The sequence below is a fragment of the Sitophilus oryzae genome, unplaced genomic scaffold (genome assembly GCF_002938485.1).
Source record: "Sitophilus oryzae breed Bouriz unplaced genomic scaffold, Soryzae_2.0 scaffold_1297_pilon_pilon, whole genome shotgun sequence".
Classification (NCBI taxonomy): Eukaryota; Metazoa; Arthropoda; class Insecta; order Coleoptera; family Curculionidae; genus Sitophilus; species Sitophilus oryzae.
In genome coordinates, this window is record NW_022145945.1 from 5,949,740 (window position 1) to 5,965,302 (window position 15,563).

The 15,563-nt window shown below is 30.7% G+C and overlaps 1 protein-coding gene across 4 annotated transcripts in view; it reads right to left on the reverse strand.

Moving 5' to 3' along the window:
* The window catches only part of LOC115874656 (synaptotagmin-10-like), an 80,586-nt gene that overhangs the window by 16,465 nt on the left and 48,558 nt on the right, over window positions 1-15,563 (reverse strand). For all 4 annotated transcript variants that reach the window (XM_030889873.1, XM_030889872.1, XM_030889871.1 and 1 more), the window contains exon 8: window positions 6,795-6,915. In XM_030889873.1, the coding sequence (XP_030745733.1) occupies window positions 6,795-6,915 (121 nt within the window). The remainder of the gene's footprint in view (window positions 1-6,794; window positions 6,916-15,563) is intronic.

Below are 15,563 nucleotides of genomic sequence, written 5' to 3' on the forward strand. Positions count from 1 at the left end.
AGGTGAGCTTTGCAAAAAAAGTATGTTTATTTATAGAATGACATTTATTCAACTACCATCTGAAAAACATATTAGTACAAAAAGTCTGAGTACACCCCTTTTTTTTCTTGTAGCAACTTTTTTTTACCATAATTAAAAAAACTAATGGTACTCAGTTGACGTGGGTCTGTAATTTTTTCAAAAAATTTTATAGCCCCTTTTTTCATGTTTAAAAAAAGCTGAAAATTTTTTGAGTGGTTTTAGGTAAACATTGTTAGTACTATTCGAAAGAGGGGCAGAAATTATATACCTCCTGAAAATTACACAACGATTGAACAAAGAATAATCTAAATATATAATTTTAAATCTTTTAAGTTTGCTAAAAATAGTAACATTTTTAAGATTTCTGCAAAAAATTGATTATTTTTGCCAAATTGAAAATTTTATATCTGGACTATTTTTTGTTCAATCCTTGTGTAATTTTTAGGAGGTATATAATTTTTGCCTCTCTTTTGAATGGTACCAACCATTTTTATCTAAAACCACTACGTATAAAGAAATGTTTTCAGCTTTTTTTTAAACATGAAAAAAAGAGGCTATTAAATTTGCTTGAAAAAAAGGGGTGTACGGAGACTTTTTGTACTGACTGTAGGTACAGGGTAGATTAACGTCGCGTCAAAAACTGCACTGACACTGAAAAAAGAATAATTCTTGTGTGCTCGCGAGCCATTTACAATTCATATTGATCGTTGCTGGCTCGGACTATTATCTCGCTGTTCTTGCTGCTCGCAGCGAACAACGAGCACAACACGGCGCGCTCGAGTCGTGCTCGGCTCGCGTTGTGCTCGCCATTTGTATACGCACCTTAATACTTCGATGTTTATACACGATAAATTCAAACAGAGCCTGACTTCGCTCAGGCTAGGCCAACAGCCAACAGGTAGGTATACACGGCCTACGCAAAAATACTGAGCGTCTCTGGAAGCCTTAATATGTAATATAATACTCAGAAAAGAACATCAATATGACACACATATAAAAATCAACTTGCCTCGATGTTTCCGTGATCGACGTCTTTCTGAAGTCAGAAAAAATATATTTATGTATATGGAAACACATGTTTTTATAATAGGAAACGTCAACTGTTTTATTATTTATGATGGTAAACATTAAGCAGCCTTCAGAGAAAAAATATACAGTAAAAATACAGAAAATATAAACCAAACCGAAGAGATCCCTATTGATAAAATACGGAGAATGGAAAGGGAAAGAAAAAATCGACGTTCTGGAAATATAGAGAGTAACTGAGTGGAAAAAAATACAGGATAAAGTGGCTTGGATATATCGTGAATAGTTTAGCAGGGAACAGAGTGTGTGACAAAAAATTTTCAATATGGAAAGGAATTTTATTAGTGAATTATCGAAAAAAGTTTACAGGCAATCATTTTTTAATATTTCATGTATCTAACAGAGCTGTTATCTAACAGAGACATCAAAGAAAAATTACTGTAATACAAAATATTGAGGGTAGATTCAGTTTGTTGTACAGGGTGTTTCAAAAAACATGTGCCATCTCTCGTGGGGAGATTCCTCACGTAAAAGTAAAATTTATTTTCATATCAACATAGGTCCGATTCTGCTTTGTTTCATAGCTACAGGGTGTTAAAGTATTAATCATCTTCCGATTTATTATAATTTTCTTCCAAATACTTTTAGTGATTCGATTAAAATTTTGAGGGTAAAAGTTATATAAAAGTTATCTAGTTACTATAAGTGCTACATATTTTAATGCTAAAAAAGTGTCGATAAATTCATCATAAGTTCACTGGAATATTAAAAAAAAAAATGTGCGCCACTGATTTTTTTCTTTTGATCTGAAAATTGTGTAAGCTGTTTAATGCCAACTAAAAGTTATATCTTGATATTTTGTCGAATTCGGCCTCCTTGATGAGATAAACGCAATTTTATTAATCCCAATTAATAAAATTAAAATAAAAATAAAATTAATAAATTATATATATTACCTAATTTTTTATTAAATCTTATTGCTATTAATTATTATTACTATTAGTCCAGCCTACTGCTATTTCAAATAAAAAAATATCAAATTAATGGTATTTAAGATAATTACAAAAAACCTAATTTTAAAAAGTTTTAACATCCTGTAACTCTAACTATGCATTTCAATACCCATTTTTATAGGAACGTTTTTTCATATTTTTTGATGAGAAATCAATGAGTACTTATTTAAAACTTTCTCAAGTTACTGAATATAACATAATATGTTAAAGGTTGCTATTAGACTTGAATCAACGCAAATTAATAAACTTGCGTTTATCTCATCAAGGAGGCCGAAATCTACAAAATATCAAGAGACAACTTTTAATCGGCATTAAACAGCTTATAATATTTCGGTAACAAGAGAATGAAAATCAGTGGCGCACATGCATTTTTTTCGAAAAATATTCCAGTGATAACCCATATGCACGTCCCTGATCAATGTATCGACACTTTTTTTAATTTTAAAATATGTGTTACCAAAAAATCATTTTTTTTTAAATTTTCAAAGTAAAATAACTCGGTTATTTTGGATTCATTTGAAAAACGGTAAAGAGAAAATATGTTTATTTTATCGAGATCTACCAGCCCTGAAAATATTTGCACTTTCGATAACTCAGTAATATAAAAATTCTGTTTATTGCGAGCTTTTGGCACACACAAGAATATAGTCAAATCTGATCACTTTGCATGCTTAAATTTATTATTATCCATTCTTTGAAAAGGATTCATGCCATAGACTTAAAATAAAATAATTTTACGAAATTTTTTTACGAATAATTTGATACCATACACTTGGTGTTTCGAGTCAGTATTTTCAGTCGTTACGAACCACAAATTATAATTTCAAAGAAACCATATGCGAAAATGTCAAAACTTGACATATGATATATCATTCTATTCAGAGTGTCATTTTCTATCGAATAAAGTAGCAATATACCGAGGGTGCCATTAAAAATCAAAAGTTTCAGTCATTTCCGGTGAAACAGGAAGAGGCCAAAAACAATTGAATACGTCAATCAATCCTAATTTATGTCATATACTAACATACCATCTGGTTTTTTTATCTGAAAAAATAAAAAAGTTATAGGGGTGAGCCACTTTTGAGACGCACCCGGTATCTATATTAAAAAATATTGTTTCATAATGTTATATCATTTTAAAATTCTTGTAAGTTATTTTAGATTCTGAAGATAGTTTTAGAATAAACCGGAATATATTTTTAATAAAAACAATATTAATTTTTTAACCGATGCCTAATATAATTTATATATTATGTATAATAACAGGGTTATAGTTATGATTTTGTTACAAAAACCTTTAAATAAATAAATATGTAATAGAAAAAATTCAGATTTTAAATTTTACTAAAATATTATCTAAATAAGCGCCTTTCTACAACAACGCCACTGATACTATCCAATTGGTAAATTGAGAGTTGCCTACCGGTCGAAAGTCGTTTCGAGACTTAAATGAATTATTTAAGTCAAATTTCTTGCAAATTTGGCACTGGCGAACCATATTTTATAGTTCTTGAATAGAAAAAGTAAATAAAATAAACACTTAAGGACTACAAACTAAGAAAATACGTTAATACAGTCGGGGACATAGCGGCAACAAAGCTTTACTGCACACGTGCGAACCTTAGACTAAAACTTCTAGACGGAGCAAGTCATTCATAAATCTACTCCAACCATGTTCCACTTAGCCTGCTTAGAATGGAATCACGGAGGTTAAAACATCAATGAAAAGCCTTGAGTGGGGATAAGAACTTGGGACAGCAAATTTGGCGCGGCGATACTGGCCGGACTAATCCAATGGCGTACTAGTTTTCGCAATTTCCGAAATATGAATTTAATTAAATTAATATAAAATTAAAATCGATCTTTAAAAAATTGTGTTAGCTAGTATAAATCTCAAAATCTTATTCTTATTTTGATTTACATTTATACAAGACGCCTTAAATTTAATAGCATAGCATTTTAAAATGTCTTTATTTTATTAATTACCGATTTAACATAACATTTTTTTTCAAATTACATATTAGTTATAATTTTCAAGCTATGTATAAAACTCCGATTTATATATCAATTTAATTTTTATGTATATTTACTAACAGGTGCATTTTTTATTTAATGCTTTATAAAATATTTTTTCATTATTTTATAATCCTAAAACTTTGAAACCAAATTAAAAATAAATTTAAATATCTTTTATGCATGATTTAAATCATGTTCAGTGAATCTTGATTAGCACATACCTTGTGTTTTTCACAAGTGGTTCGCTCCTATAACTTTTTGATTTTTTCCAAATAAAAAAATGAAATTTTGTATGTTACTAAATGACATAAATCGGGATTGATTGTTTTCAATTACTTGTTTCACCGGAAATGATTTAAACTTTTGAATTTTAAATGGTGCTCTAGGAAATTTTTTTCACTTTATTTGATAAAAAATTACATCATGACCATAGCATTCTAGAGTGAAATTTAAAAAATACCAATAAAAAACAACTACAATATAAACAAGCAGGTTTAACTTTGACAATTAATGACAATCGACAGTAATTTTACAATAAGTTTTTACAAATTAGTTGAAGGGTTGTTTTTTACCCTAACTTTAAAACACCCTGTGCAATAATTTCGAGAGCAAATTTTCCTAAAACATTATTTTTTAGTGAGAACCCCCATCCTGAATATCATCAGTCATGTTAACACACGCCTTGGTTAATTTTTAAGAGCAAAATGAACTGGCCACAAACATTTTGCAATGTTTTCGATTATTATCGTTACTTTTTAATGTTATTCTTCATTCATCTACCCGAAGCCCCATCTCGGGATATTAAAATATAACATCACATGCAAATTGTTGGTGGCAATTTCATTTCGCTCTTAAAATTGAACCAAGGCATGTGTTGACATGAGTTAAAAACAAAATGCTCAGGAGACATGGTTCTGATCGAAAAATACTGTTTTACGAAAAGTCACTTACTAAATTATTGCACAGGATGTTTTAAAGCTAGCTTAAAAAACAGCCGTACAATTAACCCTGTATAATAAACCAAATACTGAAGTTTATAAAAAACTGAATTTATTAATTAAAGTTGATATATAAAGTTTGCCAAAAAAATCATTAAAATAGGGCTAAAAGTAAAAGAAATATCACATTAAACTTGACGAAAAAATTATCCGTTGGGTTTTTACTACATCTGAGTGTATATTAAAAATATATTTAAAAAATACATAAACAGACACATACATAAAATATAAAATATAGGAATTATTAATATATTCGACTATAAAATGGGTATTTACTTTGTAGGAGCGAAAAAAAACGGGAATCCATGACACTTATCATTAATTGTTTTTGATCAGAAATTTTGAAGGCAACACTGGCGCCTTTTTTTGCGATCATACGATTTTTACGGGAGCATTGCATTAGACAACATAACAAAGAACAAAATGTAGGTATTTCCAATTTACAGATGGTTTACACTGGGCCTACCTAAAGTACCTTTTTTTTGTCTAGGTAAATATTTTTCTTTGTTGTGGTTTATGATTATGATGCAATCTTCCTATGAAACTTCTCATGTAAATAACCATCAACTATAAAATTATTTATATTTTATATAGTATGTAATTACTAAGTTCCAATGTGGTTAAATAATAATTTCTTTAGTTCATCAATCTTGATTTAAAATGAAATGTAACGCTACTGTTTCGAAAGAATCACGTATTTTATGGTAGGTCAGTACTTGCCTGTGAAATGACACATCAGGATTTTTCGAACTATTTTTCTTGCAAACTTGGCACATATCAACCATGATTATACAATATTTATAATTTTTATATCGAATGTCACTATTTAAAATAATAAATTCACTACGTTTCAGTCAGAAAACACAAAAACACCTACAACGAAATAATCGGAAACACACGTGCCGCCAGTTTACTACGTCCAGATAAGAATTCCAATGTTGCCACGTTGACTGAACTATTTTCTGCTGATTAGATTAAATTATTTATTTTCCTATTTTTATTTAAGAGAACTGTTGTTTTACTTGTTTTAATCACTTAGTAAATGCTTATTATATACCATATAATAATTTTTACACGTAGCATTAATAAATTATATTTTATTAAATAACTTAAAGATAAGTATGTATAATGAATATTCCCTGTGATAACGATAAACTGCATGATATGGCACAATTGTCCCGCAAGACCATTAGACCGTATCTCATCGAAGGAGCCAAACAATGGATCGGCTCTCTATTGTCTTACTCTAAGGTGCGAACGCGTACTACAAGATAATAAATGAATGAATAGGCGACCTCGCGTCTCATCGGTGTTGTCATATTGTAAAGAATTTATCCTTTTTAAATAGTATCTGACTTATAATTTAGTAGTATAAGGACTATTTAATATATCTATGGAATAATTAAACCTATTTTATTAAAATGTAGTATTAATATCTCAATATATGTGTAGGTATAATAAGGAAAAAATATTGATAATATTAAAGACGTGACAACATAGGCTGGAGGAGTAAGACTCGGTCGGCTGCGGTCAACTGTACGCAGAAGTAAACAATTGTACAAAAAAGATTGTTTGACCGCGTTCAGATGTAAATAGTGTATGTAGTCTATATCTTATTTTAAGTCTATGATTTATGCCCATTAGTGCCTCTCTAATATTTATTTGTATTCGGCTATTGGAAACAATAGAAACAAGAACAAAACTTCAATAATTAACTTGCCTGATTTTCCTGTGATGTCCATCGCTTTCAGGTTGACTCCCTTTATGACCGTTAGGGTTAACCGACCAGCTTTGGGCAGGAAGCACAAACAAACCATTAGTTCTCCCAGGTCGACTTTGTCCTAAAAAATAAATGAAATAACTGACCGAGCCAAACTTTTCCAGATCATTTAATTTATTTCTTCAAATTCTATTTATTCAGGATGCTAGAAGACTATAAAGGGGTTTAATATAGGGGATGTAATTGTATAAAGATGGCAGCATATGTATCTTGACACACAAACAATCTCTTTTAGTCTACCCCGGAAAAACGAGCTATACTTTTTGAAGATTATTATCTTTCAGTTTTTTCGATATTAGTGTACAGGGTGTCCCACTAAGAATAGCTCTCAGCATCTCGGAAAGTATTAGTCGTAGGGCTTGCGGAAAAAATATTTATATCTAAAGAAACCATGAGAAATTGCTGGAAATTATTTTCAAGTTTGTATAACGGCAGTTAGAGGGCGCAACTGCTATGGAAACTAAGAAAATGGAATTTTTACGAAGTTTTGCCTGGAAGGGGTACTATAAAAGGCCACGGTGCTCGGTGGCGTAGAGGTACAGGCTCTCGTCTACCAATCTCAAGGTAGTGGGTTCGAATCCTACACCCGGCATTTCATCAGCCAACTATTTTTATTAAAATAAAAATAGTTTGGGTACCTAGGTCGACTCAGCCTTAAATGAGTACTTGGGATTCACAATCCTGAGGTAATAATAGGCGGTTGAAGCGTAGTGCTAGCCACATTACCTTCCTTGTATACCGAACTGCTCTAGGCATGGCAAGCTGTACCTTGCTACTCCCAACGCGTTAAACGCTATGTACGGGAGCTATTATTATTATAAACAATAGCTTCACAATCTTCAGTAAATTTTGAATCTTTTTTGTCAGAACCATTTTCGCCGATCTGCTAAAATAAAGTGGTGGGGAAAGGTTAGATTCCTTCCTGTTATTATTTACTTTATTTACCCCTTCCTGTTATTATTTAAATGTTAATAACTCCGGACTGGATGATCGGAATCTAGCAAATGAGAGCTCGTTTAAAAGAGCATTTCTTACTCTATATTAACCTAAACAATAAAAATAAGCTTATGAACGTAGGCGCTAGGGGGCGCTATGTTATAACAAACATTACGCTTTTTTTTTTTAAATTAAATGCGATACTAAAGAGTAAGATTTTAGCTCATACTAAAGAGCAATAAAAGCTTAAAAAGTCTGACTTTTTAACTTACTTTACTTTTAAAGTCAGCGAAAACCGCATCTTGATATCTTTTTTCAGACCAGTGTTACTAGCAAAATTACAATAAATACGAAAAAACGAGCACTTAATTACCTTATTTTTCTAATACGGTATCACTAGCCCTCTAGATTATGACCATTTTAATAAAATATGATTAAAAAGATTATTTTATTCAAAAAATCAACCAAAATGTACCATAATACCATAATACCAGAATACCATAATACTAGGTGTATTAATACCTCATAATTAAGGTATCAATGACAGTGAACAAGAAACGAGCCCTCAGTGAATTCATGGTAGGCTTTGGAAAAAAGTTGATTTTAAAGGGATAGTTATATTGATATTTTAATAGTCTCAGCAGCGTTTTTATCTTTTGATTGCTTTTCTAAAAATGCCTTTCTCCAAAAGAGAAAAAACGCTGCTAAGAATATCAAAATGTTGATCTAATGACACTTTGACGTTTATACCATTACGTCAAAAGCAACTTTTTTCCAAAACCTACCATGACTTCACTGAGGCGTCGTTTCTTATTCACTGTCATTGATATCATAATTATTAGATATTAATACATCTGGTATTATAGTATTGTAGTATATTGTCGATTTTAGAATAAACTAATCGTTTCTATCTTATTTTTTATTAGAATGGTCATAATCAAGAGGGCTATTGTAACCGTGTTATGAAAATAAAGTAATTAATGTCTTATTTTTTTATATTTATTATAATTTTGCTAATATCTTCGTTTTGAAAAAAGATATCAAAGGTAAATTACAATTTACGTAGCTGTTATTAAAATTTAAAATGCATTCTTCATTTTTACAAAATGTGAAATATGTCAAAATCCTTACAATTTCCAAGTCCAAGTCCGAGTCCGAGTCCGAGTCCGAAAATTAATTAATATACAAGATGCTCCATTACAAAAAACCCAACTTTGATGAATAACTTTTTTTGTAGACACCCTGTAGAACTGTATATATTTTTATAAAATGTTTTCAATTAACCTACACATGCTCCCAAAATTTTATTTCGATATAAACTCCCGTTCTCCTTCGAGCCTCCGCGTCGTATGAGAGGCGCCACCCTGTATAAGCACTTTTTCAGTTATTTCTTTATTAACATTTCTGAGGATTTATTATTAAATGACAGAATACAATTTCAATTTTGACAAGCAGCTAATAAAAATGTCAAAAGAAAATTCAGAAACAGAGAAAAATATAAGCCAGGCTCATTTATTTCATCATCGATAACTGTCTTTTCGTTTTAGGTTTAATGTAAACTTGGAAACCTTTTTTTGTCATTTATTTTTTATTTCCGGATTTTAATTAGATGGTGTCTGAATATGGATTGTTGATTTATCAAAATGCACATTACCATAAACCAGTGGCGAAAATGAAGCGGTGAATAATACAGAATAATTAAACAGAAAGATAATTATTAATGAGCGATCTAAAAGCATCTACATACGCAATATATTTATTTTTATTAGATTGTATTAAAAAAGCCTCTTTTATTTTTCTTTTAGAGGCTATCGCTCCTTTTTTTTTATAATTTGTCTTATATTTTTTTATAGCGACTCATCTGTGGAGTGTAAACATCACTCCAAACAACTACATCATTTTTTTTCGGGTCTGACGAGGCTCTAAATTTTTTATCAGACGCCGATCCGAATTTAATCAAAGAGATGGAGGCATCGACGCGGCAAACTAAATTAAATTTAAACTTGTGCCAGAGTCGCCCTTGGTCCCCCCGATTCTATTCATAACGAGTGTGAATCGATAGGGTGGTCTGGCGGAATGTCTCTGGCCCGGATTTCCATTAGGCTCATTACCCAAAAATCTACCCTTTTCCTATATAGGCTCCTGGTTTCAGTAGTTGGTTATCGTTGGTTAAAATACAATTAAATATCTTCAAAATTGTTGTAGCCCAACGACTTTAGTCGAGGTTTAAGGAAAGAATAAAAATATAAAACGACAAAAGATTTTAACAGCTAGTTTCTACCGGGTGCGTCTCAAAAGTGGCTCACCCCTATAACTTTTTTATTTTTTTAGTTAAAAAAACGAAATTTGGCATGTTAGTATATGACATAAATTAGGATTGATTGACGTATTCAATTGTTTTCGGTCACTTCCTGTTTCACCGGAAATGACTAAAAATTTGGATTTTTAAATGGCACCCTCAGTATTTGTCTACTAGTATGATAGAAAATAACGCTCTGAATAGGATGACATATCATATATCAACTTTTGCCATTTTCGCATATGGTTTATTTGAAATTATAACTTGCGGTTCGTTTTCGTTAGGTAAGTGTATGGTCAAATTATTCATAAAAATATATCCAAATATGCTGAGCCATCACCCTCGTTCTATTTGCAAAAATTGAAATATGATTAAAAATACGATTTGGGCATTTTTTGACACTAAAAATATTAGACGATCAAATCTATTATTCCAAGGCTCCTTTATTAAGAATTAATGTTTTTAACATAGGCTATGGCACTCTAGATTGAAATTTAAAATACGATTTTTTATTAAGCGAGAATGTCAAAAGTTGACATATGATATGTCATTCTATTCAGAATGTTATTTTCTATCAAATAAAGTGAAAAAATGCCGAGGGTGCCATTTAAAAATCAAAAGTTGTAGTCATTTCCGGTAAAACAGGAAGCGACACAAAAAAATTGAATACATAATCAATCCTAATTTATTTCATATACTAACATACCACATCTCGTTTTTGTATCTGAAAAAATAAAAAAGTTATAAAGGTGAGCCACTTTTGAGACGCACCCGGTATAGTTCATATAAAATAAAATTTTAGTCACGTGATTAAGCTTGATCAGCACAGCCGTTGCCCACTTTTCGCTGCTTTCCGACAAAAGTGGCACAATTCAAAAGTTTGTGAGTTTGAGTTTTTCTATCCCATAGTAATAAAAAAGCGCCTTTTTAACGAGCAAAACTGTCCCAATTTAAAATTAAATAATTCACCGCTAGGTGTCATCCGGACCAACTGTCACTTTTTGATTATTGGAATATGATTAACGTGGAAGACCGTACCAATTATGGTACCAATAATTTAGTTGTGTCATGTTTGCGTCGTGACATTTGCGCACGTTGGACCATATTTTTTTGTGAAAAAATGTCCCAATCCAAAAAGGGCCACTTTCGTGATACCAATGGTGATACATTTGATACCCCCTTTACAGAGTAAAAGGTCGCAAAACAAAAAGTGACCCCGAATTATTTTATAATATTTCCGACCAAGACTGTAATTTTTCTGACGTTTGCGGTTTTTTTTTTCGAGAAAAAGGGTCACTTCTTTTTTCTAACTTTTTTATATTAAATACTGAACTTTTTAAAAGCAATAGGTATTAAAAATGTACTTAAAACTATACTTATTTACTATCAAACCCCATTTTAAAGATTAGTAAAAACTGGTTGAGTAAAAAAAAACATAAAATTAGTCAAATTTTTTCAATTGCCTCTACTGTAAAGACTATTAATTCCGCTTTTTTGTCGGAAAGCAGAGTTTTAAATATCTTCTATTAATCAAAATATTTTAGGAAACAAAAATAAATTAATTATAAATATATAAACAGTTATTATTTACATTGATTACCTTCTTAACAGCATTTAAGGGAAACAAAAGGCTGTTACTACCGCTTCTTGTACACTTCGCACTAAAAGAGGTTCTAAAAAGAACAATGTTCGACTGCAAGTTCTGCTGTCTAATAAAAAAAATCCATCTAGATTTAATACCTCTAAACAACTACCAGTTACAGAGTAAATAATAAATAACATAAAAGAAGCTCAGTAAAAACTGACAAATCCACAAAATTTCAAATCCAATTCAAATGTGTCAAATGAATCGTCAGACAAAACTGCCAAGGATGCTGTCAATGCATGAATACATGGACAGCTTTACTCCTTTGTTAATTTTTTTATTTATAAGTTATGAACAAATTTGTAGAAAATTTAATTTTCTATAACTGTCGTAATATTGTAAAAAATGTCATTTATTACAATTAATTAACAAAAAATGTCAAAAATTATGACTTGTGTTTAATAGGTTCTCTAGAATATTGTCGAAGGTTCCTTAATCTGCGTCAGTCCACAAAAGTTGTATGACGTAAGAATACTAAAAAATATTCTACTACTAAAATACTTATTTTCTCATGAACGATATTATTATTTGAGTCCCTTACATCAGAAGTGGGATTTTTTGTGTAATGTGTGTGAATTGTATGTAACTTTGTGTCAAAGTTAGCGCAATAATTAGCCGCAACGTAAATGGAAAAATTCATCTACATCCAGTTCGTCGTAAGCTTAAAATGCAAAAACGCTTATTTAAAAAACAATCAGAGGGATTTCAAACTGGTGACCTTGTGCTCAATAAAATTGCAAGCCTACAAAGCAAGAATGACAGGAAAAAACTAGTGGAGACGTTCAAAGGACTTTTTAAAAATATTTAAATGTAACAAGCTTTTTAAAAAAAAACTTTTTCGATCAATTTTAATAAAAATTCAACATAGCTGCACTGTTGTTTTAATATTATTTTTTAAGCTAAAAATATTAAGATACAACTATAGTGCTGGGAATATACACAGAAGCTTTTTCTACGGCAAAATAGCCTTTGTTATTATTAACTTTCATATTTTAATAAAGGCTAAAGTATATTTAGACACGGTAATAAATCTTAATTTATCTTAAAGTCGTAAGATTTTTTTTTCTCCAGACGTTTATGATGAGAATATATTGGGTAGCTTTATCGTTACGTAAAATTAAGAAAATAAGGAGTATTTTTTTATATTCTGTAATAAAACTAAATAATAATTTAGAAGGCAACAATTAGGACAATTTTTTTCTTTAATAACAGTTCAAAGAATAAAAACAATTTTCTGTAAACGTTACTTGCTTAATAAATTATTAAATTAATTTCCTGAATGTACTACTTACTTTCTAGAAAAAAAATAAGAAAAATAACTTTAAAAGGGCCACTACAGCCTGGTCAGGTCATTCTGCTGCTTTATTAATACCTACTTTAAATGAATATTTATTTTCCAGAAACGTAATTTCATAATGGTCCCTTTTTTTAGTTATACCCTTAGGTTATACAGCTTTATTAATAATAGCATATTAGGTAGTTATTCTGCTTTTATATAATGTTTCGTTGGGATATTTTGAAATGAAACTTTTTTAGGCGCGATGGGAGTAAAAATTGTAGGCCGTGACACACGAGACGCGAGAGGAAAAGTGGTAACGACTCGGGCCCTATGTTAGCTAGAGGGCTGAATCTCGGAATGTAGCTTTTCATAGTATGTAACTTTTCATGGTATTTTGACGACGCACTATGGTTTCTAGAAGCTAATTTTTTGGCCAAAATACATATTTTAGACTCACTGTATATGGACTATTTTTGTAGGTGGAATGCAAGCATATATACAAATGAAGAAGACCATATGCATATATTTTTGTTTAGTTTTCATTTTTATTCCTTATCAGCATTTATATTTAGACGTTCTAGTGAAGTATTTGTGCCTATTTAGTTGTAGTTTATTTTCGGAAGAGTTTTGGTGAATATTAAGTGATATATTTCAGTGGGATATAAAAACGGATTACTGTTATTTTTACACTTTATGGTATGTATTTTTAACAAATCACTAACAATTGCACATAAGAATCAGCATCCATTATTTTTTAATTAATTAAAAATAATGAGTTTAAGACAGAACATAAATAAAAAGTTAAAAGTTTAGTTTGACTTATAAAAAATTCTCCATGTTTCTCCATCTGAAACAATCCTTTGTGAACATATCAAAGAAAAAATTGGCTGCTACTAGCTGCAACTTTTTTTTAAAAGAATTTTTTTTTCACCTATGTGTCGATTGAAAAAAAAAGATCTTTTGGAAAAATGGCTACAAGGGGCCGATAAAGTTCAGAAAAGTATTATTACTTTTTTTTTACCGTTAGCCATGCTTACAGTAGCGTATTTAAATACTTTTAGTTATAAGTAGATTATTACAAAAATACGTATATTTTCTTATTTGTTGGCGCTTTCGATTGTGAAATTAGAGTTACCCTCAGTTAGACCTCAGACAAAACTAGTTATAATGGAAAATTGGTCTGAGGCAATCCCAATCAATTTTTGATAAAATTCATTAATTTTTGATAAAAACCATCACGCCACCGTCACGCCACTGACAGAGTCAAATGACAGAAAGATAGACGAAACTCAACCGTGTTGTCATATTTATGTACCTACCCATCTCTTTTTAACTCTCATAAAAGTATCAAACCATGTTTGATTCTTAAAAATTGAGTGTTATGAATGGACTGTCTACCCATTTAGATGTCTTTGGTACAGACCTCTTGGAGATGTGGCTACAAAGTATTTTTAGACAGTTGATAACTGCATCTTGACAAGATAAGACAACTAAATAATTGCACACATCTGCATCCAGTGTAATCATGTCACAAGAAGTTTGATACATTAATATATTACATACATGTAACATTGTATTGTGAAAGTGATCTTTTAAAATAGAAAGAACATAAAATATCTTGCTTAAATTGTCTGTATGGGCGATTGAGAGCTCTAAATGAAATAGGATTAGATTTTTTGCTTTATAACTTCAACTAGGTATACCGGAAGCTTTTAACAAACGCATTTCAAAAACAGCATGATTTGAACTTTACATGGTCCAATTTATTTGTTCGATTTACTGTTAATTGTTCCGCTGGACTAAATGCATATTATGCCTACCTGTACGAATTAAGTACATTGTCATGCTTCCGTCAAATCGACCTATTCAAGCTTCATGGCATTTTAGTTTGGCTCGTTTATATGTGGAATAGAAAAATAACAATGCAGTATTGAGAGCCCAGAAGCTTTTACACTGTCAATCAAAGATTTCTAGATAATTAGTGAATATTCAATACACATTATTTTATTAAACTGTGCTGCAATATCTTCACTAAATAGTTACAATTTATTTTAAAGTCTTTAATGTGAATTGGTTAAGTTTATTTTTTGAAGTGAAACTTCTTTACGTGCATTGGGAGTAAAAATTCAAGGCCGTTAGTCACGTGATGTAAAAATTCAAGGCCGCGTCTCTAATTCGTGGCCTTGAATGATGGCTGCGAGACGGCCATGGCGCGCGAGCTAGCGGAAGGAAAATTGATAGCGGCAGTGTTGCCACATCTACCCCACTCGGAATAGATCTACCCCTTTGTAAAACAGTTGCTATCTCGTGATAATCTATCTCGTGATAAACCCCGCTATCTCGTGAAATAAGTGTGTATAAGCAATTAGCTTGTGAAATAAGAAAATCACTATAACTATTGATATTGTACCAACCTTGATGTTAGGAAGTAAATGTTTATGCACTTTTTCATCGATAGGTTTGTAACTTTTGAATAATGGTGTAGGTAAAGTACCTAGCGCATTTGCCAGCTCATAATTAGAATTTAAAGTTAGTAACTCGCATTTTCAT